Source organism: Pavona decussata, unplaced genomic scaffold (assembly GCF_977016875.1).
Source record: "Pavona decussata unplaced genomic scaffold, jaPavDecu1.1 SCAFFOLD_243, whole genome shotgun sequence".
Lineage (NCBI taxonomy): Eukaryota > Metazoa > Cnidaria > Anthozoa > Scleractinia > Agariciidae > Pavona > Pavona decussata.
The window spans coordinates 731686-745199 of NW_028145648.1; the positions used below are offsets into that span (position 1 = coordinate 731686).

Consider the following 13514-nt stretch of genomic DNA (forward strand, 5'->3'; position numbering starts at 1 on the left):
TTTATGACGTTACTGATTCTCACAGTTTTTTTTTTTTATCTTTTATGACGTTACTGATTAGTGCAGTTTCTCTTATCCTTTATGACGTTACTGATTCGCACAGTTTATTGTTATGTTTTATGTTGTTAGTGATTCGCGCAGTTTTGTGTTATCCTTTATGACGTTACTGATTCGCACAGTTTTATCTTAACTATTATGACGTTACTGATTCGCTCAGTTTTTTCTTATCCATTATGACGTTACTTATTAGCGGAGTTTCTCTTATCTTTTATGACGTTACTGATTCTCACAGTTTTTTTTTTCATCTTTTATGACGTTACTGATTAGTGCAGTTTCTCTTATCCTTTATGACGTTACTGATTCGCACAGTTTATTGTTATGTTTTATGTTGTTAGTGATTCGCGCAGTTTTGTGTTATCCTTTATGACGTTACTGATTCGCACAGTTTTATCTTAACTATTATGACGTTACTGATTCGCTCAGTTTTTTCTTATCCATTATGACGTTACTTATTCGGACAGTTTTGTCTTATATTTTATGACGTTACTGATTCGCGCCATTTCTCTTATACTTTATGACGTTAGTGATTTGCACAGTTTTGTCTTATCTTTTATGACGTTACTGATTCGCACAATTTTCTCCTATTCTTTATGAAGTTACTGATTCGCACAGTTTTGTCTTATCTTTTATGACGTTTCTGATTGGCACAGTTTTGTCTTATCTTTTATGACGTTACTGATTCGCATAGTTTTGTCTTATCTTTTATGACGTTAGCGATTTGCACAGTTTTACCTTATTCTTTATGACGTTACTTGATGGACCGACATTCTCTTGAGCATTTGTAACCTGCGTTGGCACATCAGCACCTTAAACTTTCACAGGATCTAAGAACAACTTCTCCTTTCTGTTTCAAGAACAATCTGCAATTGCTTGACCTCTTGTTTTGAGTTGTTGTTTTTGTTGCTGTTAGATCTTGTTTTTCCCCAGTGTTAAAATTGTCAATAACTGGAGGTGAAATGAATAAGGAAAAATTGGGTATAATACAAACAAACTGGATACGCGCAATTGAAAGTGAAAGAAATATTAAAATCTATTTTAGGACAACACACTGACAGGACTGATCAGGGCTATCACCTAGATTCTTGTAAGTAATTTATCCGTGTGGACAGCGAAAACGCAACCTTCCTTCATGTCGTTAATTCTCGTGGTATCAGGGTTTTTAATTTCGCGTGGGCAATGAAAACTGTGCATTTAGAAGTTTTGAATACAAAAAATAAGGTCACCTTTAGTTTTATCGTAATGACCCGGGGACGAATGATTATAGGCAATGTAGATTGAACGCTTTTTAAGAAGCGTGGATGGCACAAACGTCAGTACCGGTGAACCAGGAATAGAAGGGATCATCACGACTGGAATCTTAAGCAGATTGCCACATCCAGAAACACAGAGGTCACCCAAGGAACTATTGAACGATCCGGACTCCGAAAATCTCCTTAGTTCGTCTTTCACGTTGAAGTCCACAAAAGAACTATACTTCTCGATATTTTTCTCAATTTCCTGGTAGAACAATAGTCGCAGCTGAAGTGTGTCTGTCTCAAATGATTTTCCTAGTCCAATAGATTTCAAATGTCCAGCGAATTCCTTATTACCGTCATCATTGCTGACTAGTAATTTATGAAGTTCAGTGACAATACTCGCAAAACAACAATCGCCATCTCCAGGGACTTGGTCTAATTCAAGGGCAAATGCAGACAGGTGTCACTGTAGGCACTCACGATTCATTTCTGTAAAGAGTTCACCGTCGATTTCGTTGTCTTCTGATCTGATTCTGCATCTTTGTCCACGAAAAACGTGGACCATTCTTTTCACGTCAGAGAAAGGAAAGTTAAACATATCAAACGCTCTTGAGGTGCATTTCTTCTCAACTGTTGACAGAACATCGTTCAAGTGAAGAACTCTTTTTAATGTCTAGTCAAGTACCTTTTCGCTTTTCAGATCTTCAACCCTGTCTGCAAAAACACCGGTACGAAATTCCATATGTGAGGATGATGCCGAGACACAGATTTTATCCTTTGCAATTGCCATTGCTACAGGGACGTTTTCTGGCACACCGGTGCTCTTAAATTTTTTGGTGGGCTCGTTTAAGGTAGTAGCCATTCCTTCCTTTAGTTGAATCTCAATTGGTACAACAGGAATCACTCAAACATTGGAACGATGTTTCTTATGATCTTGGGAAATTTCACAGTTCCATTCGTACGAAACTACGGTGAATACTGCAGTAGCAAGTTCAGGAGAGATAGTGGATGCTCCGCCAAGAAGGGAGCTTTTTAGTTGCTTGTGTAGTCGCTCATTTTTTTGGTGCCCACTCCAGGTGGAATTCCTGAACAACAACCACTGCGATTATGTTTTTTCATATTCTCTATGGCATTCTTACTTTCATCAGATAGACAGTGTTTCCATTTCTTTACAAACATTTGCAAATTGGCCTCTACACTTTCCGAATTGGAGTTTCCATCGCCCTAGTAATAATAGTAATAATAATAATAATAATAATAATAATAATAATAATAATAATAATAATAATAATAATAATAATAATAATAATAATAATAATAATAGCCGTTTATTCACAAATCCAAGTGAGAAGGAGATAAATGAGGTTTTCCCTTTCTAGTTTATCTCCTAGTTGTTCCCACATCATCGTTTCATCGTTCTGACAAAACGTTGGCAGGCACTGATCGAAAAAAAAAAAACAGTTTTACTGGAACAGCGGGGAAAACCTTGCGATAGGATGGGCGGCTGGAACAGCAGTCATCCAACATAATCATGTGTAGTTCTTGACCTTTCGCATCTAGACATATTTTTAGGTCTTTTAATAGGTCTTCAAGTTCTTTAAAAGCTGTACTTCGTGTCAGCCTCCATGCCGCAACTTGACCATGTTCATTTAATGCAATAAACAAGTTCTCAAATTGATTTATAAAAGCATTGTCAGAACTCTTCACCACTCCAACGTGCTTACTCACTTTAAATGTGTGGTCACATGTTAAAATTGAACATGGTCTAGATTCCATTTGTTTTTGATAAGAATGTTCCATGCCATTAAAATATGATAGAAACATGTGCATCAGCTGGTCATTGCTTGGATATGAATATAGAATACGATCATAAAAAGTGTTCGGATCAATACTGTCTTTGTGGTTTCTGATAAATGATTGAAAATTAAATAGACCCAATGTTTTCCGAAAGTTCTAAAAAGTTCTGTCCACGTCCAATGTGGGTCACGACATAGTCAAGCAAATCTTTGGTACAAGCGGATCGGTAGAAAAGCTTAGTAATCGGAAACTTCTCCTTGATTGTCCGAGGAACGACGTTCAAGATATCTGTCGATGCATAGTAATATTCGTGACCAGGCGTTGTGTGGTTTGGGAGATTCTGATTACATCTGCATGTAGATCGACTGAATTAGAATTATGTTTCCTTGTAGATCGTACACTAATCTTGGATTGCGTGGACTTTGATGAGTTAATTTGGTGGTCCAAGAATGAAACTCTAGCGGACATTTGTGAATGGGGCAAAGCACTGGCTGATGTTGCAACGGGCACCACAGAAATATCTTTGAGATACAAACACCATCTTTGTCTGGAGTAAATGGAGAACTGTAAATCCAGTGTGTGGGATTCAATTTGAATTCATTGAAGATTTTTATCAAAATCTTTCTTCTTCTCTCCCGAGAATAATCCCGTTTCCACAAATGAGGAAGAAGGAAGCAAAGTGATGACAATTGATAAAACCTTTGAAGATTTCTGGAAAATAAAAATTACTAGTCAAAACCTGTTACCTCCTTTCGTCAAAAAATTATTTCAAACAAGCAAATGAATCTGCTTTTAGGTGTTATCCTTGTCTTAAGGTGTAGGTTGTGTCCTTGAGACTTACATAGAAATGCGTTTCCACTGACCTCATTTAAAACGCGACTCAAATGCATTTGCGCGAAATTGCTAAGTTACGGTTTCGATAATACTTTAGGGGTGCCTTTCGGAAAACACATCCTCTCTTGGAAACTAATCTAATTCATTTGGTAGGCAACAGACAATGATTGCTTCACCAGATTAATTTCTCTTGCGTCACCACAGACATCATAAACGAACTGGTCTATATCTTTTAGGAGATGATACGATAGCAAAGTGTGCGAGGCTTTTTGAACATTTTCCAAAATTTTGGTCTAAAGAATCTTTTGAATGCGTATCACGGGCTTGGCGTTGGATGCCACGAGAAAAATAATTTGAACATGAACATGTGGTGCGGTCAGATGAGTAAAAAAGATCTTGAAAAAATTCTACTAAAAATCCTAAAAATCTACCTTAAAATTAATTCGTTAAAGTTAATGGATGCAAAGATTTGCAGTTCATTCACACCTTAAAGAAGTTGTTTTCTACGTGGTTAAAAGGAACTCCCTAAGAAGGATACGTAGTAGTGACGAACTAGTTCATGTTACATCGTGGCAAGATATGAGTTTGCTAGTGCAAATTCATCGGGAAAACACTGACTATTACTTCGAATGTTGATATAGACTATGCAATTCGATATTCCACATGAAAGCTAATGAAGCTCAGCGCGTAAAAATTACCGAAAGACTGCTAGATTAATGCATTTCTACGCCTTAAGCTATTTATGAACTACTCTCAAAAACCATTTTCTATTCATTTTCTAAATTTTCTTCTAACAATTGCTAAAATAATCATTCGTCTAACCATAGTGCGAAAATTTGAATTGAAAAAAAATACCACGGGATTCTTCAAACAAGCCTGTTATAGTAACTGGTTAGATTATGCTGCCTGGTAATTAATCAAATAATCTGAGACTCCTGTACATAACTCATGAAGGATGTACTTATGCTCATGTTGAACCACAATAGAATAAGATAAATTCTACAAGCTTCAGGAGCCCCTCACTCTAACCTTTTTTAGAGTAATTTTTATGGGAATTTTTGTAAAAAAGCAGGGGGGTGGTTTAACTCCCCCCGGAAAATTCCAAATATCAAACTACTTTGGCTTATGAAGTTATTAGGTGGGCCCTTCAATCTGGCCCAGTTTCATTGAAATCGGTGAGATGGCATGTATCACCACTACCTGGTCCTCTCATGGACACGCTATTAAACGTGGCCAAAGTCATTTAGGCTATTATGTTTAGGGCAAAAGGTACAACAAAGGTGATACTTTTGTGAAAACCTATATCTTATGTTTTTGTACTTCCCAAAACATTACAAGATCATAAGAAAAGAAAAAGAAGAAGGCACTAAGTTATCGACGGAGATTGCCGTTTTGATCATTTTTTTTGGGGGGGGGCGTATGGTACTTTGCGAAACGGTACTTTGCGAAATGGTACTTTGCGAAAGCGACTATGCGAAACGGTACTTTGCGAATAATAACTTCTGCTAACCCGTTGGCGCGTTCTCTCATCCTTCACTCGTGTTGTCACCGGCCCCGGGGGGGGGGGGGGGTACTCCCCTATATAAGGTATATAGGTATGTGCCGCCCCAAAGGGTATGGTTTTTGAGCCGTTTTGGTCTGAAAACGGGTATAGATTTTGATAATTACGGTCTGAAATCGGGTCGGGTTTTTGGGGCCGGGAACATTTACGAAAGTTTACAAACATATTTTTCTTCTCAGTACGTAACTGGAACGACTGACTGATAGCGAGAAAAAGAAATAGATAAACTATGTCATTCCAGCTTACTTTTACTTTTACTCCTTGCGTCAACTTCCGTTCGGCACTGATGCATAATTATCAGGTCTGAAAACGGGTATGAATTTTAAAGATCAGGTCTGAAAACGGGTGTGGAAAATGGTATGTTTAGGTCTGAAATAGGGTCGGGATTGGAAGACCCGGGCGGCACACCCCCACCAAGAATTCCGAGGAGTACCCCCCCCCCCCCCCCCCCCCCCCCGGGGGTCACCGGCACCTTCGATCGATCGTCATGGTGCTCTCTCCTTCCAATTTCGATCGCAAAGGCCTCGGTCATTTCCGTGAAATTTGACTTCTCAACGGTGGCCCGCTTCTCATAGGTAGGCGTCTTCACCAGAAGCAACACTCTGCTCTCTGTTACCCTACGTTCAGAATGAGAGTGCGTTCCCGCCATCTCGTTTTGCGTGGCCACTGGAAAAATAGAACAGACCTTCGGACTGGACTTCAGACACTATGGACAATACGGATCGGACCCCAGATAAGACAACTGGTGTGCATATGATCCAATTGGCTCTCCAGGCCACAGCTTATTCTGGCATCCTTAACAACAAGCAGATGGGATTGGATTCTTGTCCATTACACACATTGACCAAGACGGCTGAAAAACCATACCTTTTGGGACTCCACATACCAATATAGCCCACGTAAGAGAGTAGTCCCCCCTCAGATGTTAAGTGCACTGCACATTTGTGACCTATAATAAGCCAATACAGTTGCTGGCATCTAGCTTTGTTCAGACCTGGGGGGGCTCCCATATGAAACAGATGGAGATGCAAATTTCAGATGTTTGGTCTCGCTTAGGGTGTTTTGGGCTAACCCATTTAGGGTTGCACATGAAGAAACAGAGACAAATAAATTATAGTTGACTTCGGATAACTAGAATGCTTGCTAACTCGAACCTCCCACTATCTCAAGTAATTTTCATTTTCATTGAGGCCATTTTCTATATAATTTTACCCTGGATAACCCGAACTTCTGATAACTCCACCTTTTTCTATTTCCCCTGAAGGTTCAAGTTATCAGGAGTAGCTGTATATCTTTAGATTCATTGGTATCTTCCAGGGGTCACAAAAAGCTTGAGCCACGTCCCAGATTGGTATCCTTTAGGGGTCTAATTCCAGATTTTCAACGAGCACTCCAGCTGTTTCATTGCAAGCCCCCCCCCCCCCCCCCGGGTGTTCAGATGCTGTTGTACATTTTAAATAGCATAATTTCTAGGGCATCAGTGCTTGTCTGATGCTGTCCTTGCCATGCAAATCAACAGAAGGAGCTGAGGTGTTCAAATGAGCCAATTGTTCTTTAAATTTGCTTTCTTCTTGGTACACCTTTAGATATGCCCACTTTCGAACACGAAAGTACAACTGAACGAAAAGCTTCAGGAGTAAATTACTGTCTTCAGCAGGAAGAGATGAGGAGTAAGGCCAGGTTGGTTTCAACAGAGAAGAATTGTCAATCAATTGGTCAAGTAGTGCAATGTCAGACTTTCGAGTGCTGCTACAAAAACGTGCTAAGCTAAGAAAAGGACGGATGGAAACTTCCAGGTAACAAAAGAAAGTAAATGTTGAACAGTCCACTTGAGAAAGGCCACCCCTGGTCAATGACTTTGTCATCAAATTCGGATAAGTCATAGCCGGTGTCTGCTTGGCAACACTCGGCACCATTTCGTTTAAAAGCTTGATTATGCGGTCAAGCCTTGCGCATTTGGCAGTTTGGCTCGAGGACCGTGAGCTAGTATCATAATTTCTTTTTAACCGGTCTCTGGTCTTTCGGCAGACATACCCAGCAATGTAGGCGACGATATTGTTCTCGACAGGTGTGAGAAATGGACGTTGTTGTAGCCTCTCTCCCGTATATTCCTCGCAAATTTGCAGAGCACTAACAACAGATTCGGACCGATGATGATTAAAATACTTTCGAAAACCATGGTAACTATTTTCTGTTGCAGCAACTTTTCAGAAGAAACTGAGCCAAGGTGGTTCAGTTCAATCCATTTTGATCCGAGTTCGGCAGAACTTCGAAACTGATTCAAATGCTGCGCAATATACTGTTGCCTGCTTGAAGTACTTAACAGGTTATCTCTGGCAAATGTAATTGTCCACAAGTTTTTTTGCAACAAATTTCAACAAGGTCTTGACTTCGTTTTCTGTGCCCTTTTGCAGTTCAGTAACAAGGAAATCTGCTTGACGCTGAGAGTCAGCAAACCTCTTCCCCCTCAATTTCGCGATGTCAGATTTAGTGGAAGTAATTTCTTTCAGGAAATCCAAAATGGCTGGTAAACAGTCACGAACAAAGTACTCTTCAAATCCGAGCTCCGCGAGAATCGCCCGGGTTTTCCTCTGATGCTCCGACAGTTTCTCAGGCTTTGTTTTCCTCGTCTTTCCTACAGCACCGCTGCAGTTCTCTTCATGCCTCTTTAACCATCCTATAGTGTGGTACACTTTTCGGCACTTGCAACACTTTAAAGTTTTTACACTTTCATCATCTTCATCATTCGTCTTCTTCGGACCCGGAGCAGTCAGACTCGTCAATTTCTTCCTCTTCTCTTCCGAGCAGCAAACAATCGAGGTTTGTACTAAGAGTTTCAATATCTGGGTCGTCCCATTCCTCGAAACTTTCAGCAATCTCCATACTAGATATTTTTACAGCCAAGTTTTTTTTCTTCACTTGACAAGAAACCGGCGATTGCTGTTTGTTTACATTTTGCAGGGGTTTTTATGACGTCACGAATTTCAACTCAATTGCGGCCATCGCGTCAGCTAGTTTCCAATCCAGTCGTTTTATGATCCATGCAGCCGCCCATAATTAAGGGCCTTGCGAACAGATAATTTACCGAAACGATCCGTTGGGTGCCCCTGCATTTTGCATTTACTGGCACATTTGCGTCGAGCAAAGAAGAATTTGACCGGAAGTGGCTTTATCAGTATCTTCTAGGCATAGCTTCAAAGTGAAAAGGGTTGATAACCTTAGTATTTTTCTCTTGATTATCACATAGTTAGGACTACACTTTACGACCATGTTGGAATTTTATTAAATACTCCAAAAGTAGGCATCAAAACTAATTGGACTTTAAGTTGGGCTATTTCCGGTTTGTCCCCTGCCAATAAGAGCCGCAAATTTAGATTACTGACATGTGCAACAGAAATATTCCTGTGGGCCATAAGTTTTTCTAAGGAAAGTTCAAGAGTTAAGCTAACAAAAAATGACTCTTGATTTGACTGAACAATTTTCTAGCATTCAAAGCAAAGTAATGAAATGTGATCAAAATTAAGCTAAAAATAAGCCTCAGGGGACCCCCAGAAGTCTGTTATCTAGAACTCAGCCCAAATAAGGTCAATGAAGCTGAAACTTTGGTATGTTACATAAGTCCTCATAGTAACTATGTGTGCCAATTTTGAGCGAAATTGGCAGACCCTCATTTCCAAGCCTGCCCCGTTCTCTCAGGCAGAAGCTCTTAAGCAGGAATCTTTTAAAAACTTAAACAGAGCTTGCTGGATCTCCTGCCCATTTATATGTAAACATATGGGAACTGAGCCTTACTGTCCTTACTCTACTGGGGATGGGGGCAGGGAAGGTACTTCATACTGTGATGTATGGGGAGCCTCCACCCAAGAGGTGTGAAATATTGTAGTATGTTAAAGGGATGCAAAATTTGACTGACATGAGCTGAATAATATTATTAAATGCAAGTGTTAGAAGAGGTAGCAGAAACCTTACAGAAATGCATGGCAGGAATTTACTGCATTAAGATTGTACTTGCTGACAGAAAAAAAATGAGACTATGGTTTATCTTTGACTTATAAAAAAGGGGCACAAATATTTTTCACTTCACGTATGTTAATGGATATTAAAGGCGTTGTAGCTCCAGGCAAAACCTATCCGTGTAAAAAAAAAAGTCCATTTCCCCAGTAGTTACATGTAGGTCTGCTTGAAAGGTATTATTACACTTAATATCTGGTCCTGCGGGAAAATATAGCCTTTGAGTCTGTGACAGAAGAGAAGAAAGAATTAACATTTTGAGATAGAAGTATTTTGAGATAGTGTATGTGATTGACAGTTTTTTTTCTTAAGGTTATGGAAAAACACCAGCCTGGAGTCAGGTTCCAAACTAAGACAAGACCTATTTTTATTAATGACAACTTTAAATGATTATTTTAAATCAAGATTGTGAAATATATAAGTGCTTCACAATATTTATTGTCTGCTGGTAGCTTAGTGAGTTCTGTAGGAAACTGATTGATTGATAAAATCATCCTGTTTTTGTTCAAATCATATCTATGTTGACTATCTGGTATTATTTTTTATAATATTAGAGGCACAAGTTCCTCCAGGGCCAGGACTATGACAGTGTGAGCACTTAGCAAGGAATAAATACATACATATTAGCACATGTTCTTCACACATACTCTAAAATTATGTCCAGAAAACGAAATAACGAAGAACCTTAATGTTGCCTTATAATATTTGCTAACTACAAGAATATCTCAACACCACAGTAAAAGTATCAACTTCTCCCCTTATACATAATTTAATTTATTTTGCTATTTGTTTATGAGATAGTACACAAGTACTTCATGCAGAATTAAAATGAGGGGTGGTAAATAATACCGGTAATAATAATAATAACAACAATAATAAGGTGTTGGGCACGATCCCACTAACTCTCGATAATCTTGCAACTATGAAAAATGAAATATATAAAATGTACAACTATAATGCTTTAACGGTCTTTCAGAGTCTTAGTTTTTCAACTGGGCCATCTCAGCCTTGACTTAACTTCTTTTGGAAGCCTAAAGTCTAAAGTCTCATCTTGCAGTATCAAATTTACCTACAGTTGTCATCCCTAAATTGCACGAGAGCTGTGTGGAAATCTTTCCACTTTTTCCTCCTTTTTCAACAGGAAACTGTATATCATTTTGAGGTATAATTTCTGATTATTCCAAACTTCAGAAAATTCACAGGTAACTTTATAAAAAACCATGACAACTTCATTTTAGCTCATCCCTTTGGTGAATCCTACTAGATACTAAAAGACAGTATAAAGGAAATAATTATTTTCTTCTCACATTTCTTTCATATATCCCACATGAACTGGGAAATTTTCTTTGAATAATTTCTATTTCTCATAACCCAGAGTGAATTCTTGTGACATTTCTAGAACAAAGTGCCTAAATAACCTGTCATTGACACTTGACAACCAGTGTGACCATAACAAAAATAAACATTTCGGGATGGGGTTTATCTTTAAAAAAAATTGTTTTTCCAACGGGATTAACAAGAATGAGTTCGTTCCTTGGCTATGAAGTTCAGGATGATGTCGGTTTTGACAAAATCCTCTATCTCGCAATCACCAGTCTCTAATGACTAAACTTTGTGCCAAAGCTCATAGTCTTTAGGGCCTCTCTCCTTGTCATACGTGTATTCCAAAGCAGCTTTTGTATTATTCGGATAATTTCCAATACTTCGTTCACGAGGATTCACTCTGGGCAAGAATTGCTCGTCCGCTTTCGTTGGGTGGTGGAAATAGTCAAGTTTTTGGTCAAATAAGGTACCACTTTGGTCTCTGTACTGTTGTCGATGTTGAAATCCAATGTCGTCAATTTGAGCGCGGTCTCTCTCTCTGTCGGGAATTCGGTTAGTGAGGTGATGCCGAGGTTTATTTAACACGGCTTCCCTTCTAAAGCACCGTGTTCCCAGCACACGATCTGGTTTATCAGAGAAGCTTGTTGGTCGGTAAGGAGAGCCAAGAGTATTCAAATTTTTTACGAGGGTTTTTTCGGCTATATGAGAGCGGCGGTAATCTTGAAACCAGTTTTCCCGTCCTTCGCCATACCGTTGATCATCACCAGACGCCATAAAATGAGGTGTATAATATCTATTTGCGGGCATATTTATAGGATCGATATATGTTTCCCTGTTCCATGTGGAGAACCTCGCTGGCTTATGGTTTGCCATCTCACTGCGTTGTGAAGACCGTTGTCAACTGTTGCTAAGAAAGGCTCCTTCCCCACTGATCTGTTTACCCCAAGCAGAGATTGAGACTGCGAAAGAATCACCAGCGGTTATAGGAAATACTCTTTGTAATTCATAATGTAGTGTCCAACAATGAATCCAATATGGCGGAGGCAGGGGAAAAGAATGATAATCCGTTTTCTTTCAAAACGTTTGTGAAATCGAAACAGGAAACAAAAGGGCCGAAAAAGAAGAAAAAGCAAGAACAACAGAACTCTAAATGTTCTCCTCTTACTCAGCGGAAGGGAGGAATAAGTGTGGATGAATCACCTTTTCCGGAAGTGAATAAACCAAGTAAGTAAAATAACCCGGGGTATCTTATCGTACAAAATCGAACAAAAATCCAATCGAACCCAATCAAACGATTGGTGTTCGATTGGGTTCGGCAATCGAACAAAATTGAACATCTATTTTGCTGTGAGTTCGATTTTCGAACCAATCGAACAAAATCGAACCAATCCGATGTAATCTTGTTCAGACGGCATCTCATCTCAAATCTGCTCTTGAGAAATACCTCTCAGCTTGTTAACTTACTGATGCCCTAATACCTAGTTTTAATAGCTCGTTTTTCAACTCAGTGATCCTCCCTCGAGCTTCTTCTATTTCAATTTTGAATGGAACGTTAATCCCACCACCAACTCGCCATCTTCCTTTTGGATGGTCAAAAGGCCTTCCAATAACTGTGCAAGAAAAAAAATCAATTCTACTGTCATTCCCGGGTAAATTTCAGTTATACACCCACGTGAGCCAGTCAGACATGTGGTCGTGGGATTTCTGCTTGACACGGACACCACCGGTTACACCATATTCTCCCGGGTGTTCTTCAAAACCCGGTGAAAACAAAATTTGTTTAGCCTAAGTGGGATCATTACTCACCATTTCATCCCGTCCTGAAAGGGCCAAAGAGGTGACACCAAGGTCCGCTCAAGATGTCCTAACTGCCCTCTAGTATTAGTGACCTTAAACGCTCTTCCCCTTGAGCCAATCTTCTTATAGATGATAATTACTCTTCTCCAACATCTACACTGAACCGACATTCTTGGTAGCCTTGTACACTACACAAAATCTCAATACGTGCAGTGCCCTCCAGGGTCTCCTGGATATTGCTTCCTGACGTTTTCAACATGTTTGCTGAAAGCAGGGTGAAAAGGGAAGGGGAAAGCTAGCAGTGATTTGACCTTAAGACTGAGTTTCCACAGACCACGTGCCTATCATGTGATGTGAAAATTGTCCTATTAAACAAGAGTTTGGTAATCGAACATTCGTCTGGGTTTGATTACCGATCATTCAGTAATCGAACGTTCGATTGTGTTCGATTGGCAAAATTTTATTGTGGGTTTGATTATGTTCGATTGAGTTCAGCAATTAAACGAGTGGTGTTCGATTGGGTTCAATTAACGAACTGTTCGATTAGGTACCCCGGGAAAATAAGTAAGCTTTTTGCGGCAATTAATTGTCACAAGACTCAGTACTCATTAAAATCAGGCACGCATTTTGCTTCAGTTCAATATGGCCAAGATGTAATGTGTACGAGGTTGTTGTTGTTGTTTTTTCTGCGGGGTTAATTCTCCGGTAAATATGCAAATGACAGTGTGGTAAAGCAAATTGCCTTAAACCCTCATGCCGACCTTACCTATACCAAGAACAACACATTAAGTGCATCCGATACCAAGCTGCAAAAATTTTGAACTCGCTCCCAGACAGTGTGAGAGATATGACGTCACTAAAAGATTTTAAGATAGCCGTAAAGAAAATGAACTTTT

The 13514-nt window shown here is 39.4% G+C and overlaps 2 protein-coding genes and 1 pseudogene across 3 annotated transcripts in view; 1 reads left to right on the forward strand and 2 right to left on the reverse strand.

Moving 5' to 3' along the window:
- Nucleotides 1–1052: 1052 nt before the first annotated feature.
- LOC146457450 (uncharacterized) lies at nt 1053–6136 on the reverse strand (annotated as a pseudogene).
- Nucleotides 6137–9840: 3704 nt separating this feature from the next.
- LOC146457451 (ciliary microtubule inner protein 2C-like) lies at nt 9841–11780 on the reverse strand. The gene has a single exon (XM_085091929.1). The coding sequence runs from the start codon at nt 11692–11694 to the stop codon at nt 11104–11106; it is 591 nt and encodes a 196-aa protein (XP_084948055.1). The 5' UTR covers nt 11695–11780; the 3' UTR covers nt 9841–11103.
- The window catches only part of LOC146457452 (uncharacterized), a 30154-nt gene continuing 28391 nt past the window's right edge, over nt 11752–13514 (forward strand). Inside the window, exon 1 of one of the 2 annotated variants that reach the window (XR_014858461.1) lies at nt 11752–12045. Coding sequence is in view for 1 of the 2 variants with exons in the window: in XM_085091926.1 (XP_084948052.1) it covers nt 11856–12045 (190 nt within the window). In the remaining variant the exon portion in view is untranslated. The remainder of the gene's footprint in view (nt 12046–13514) is intronic. The other variant, XM_085091926.1, reaches the window with a different exon arrangement.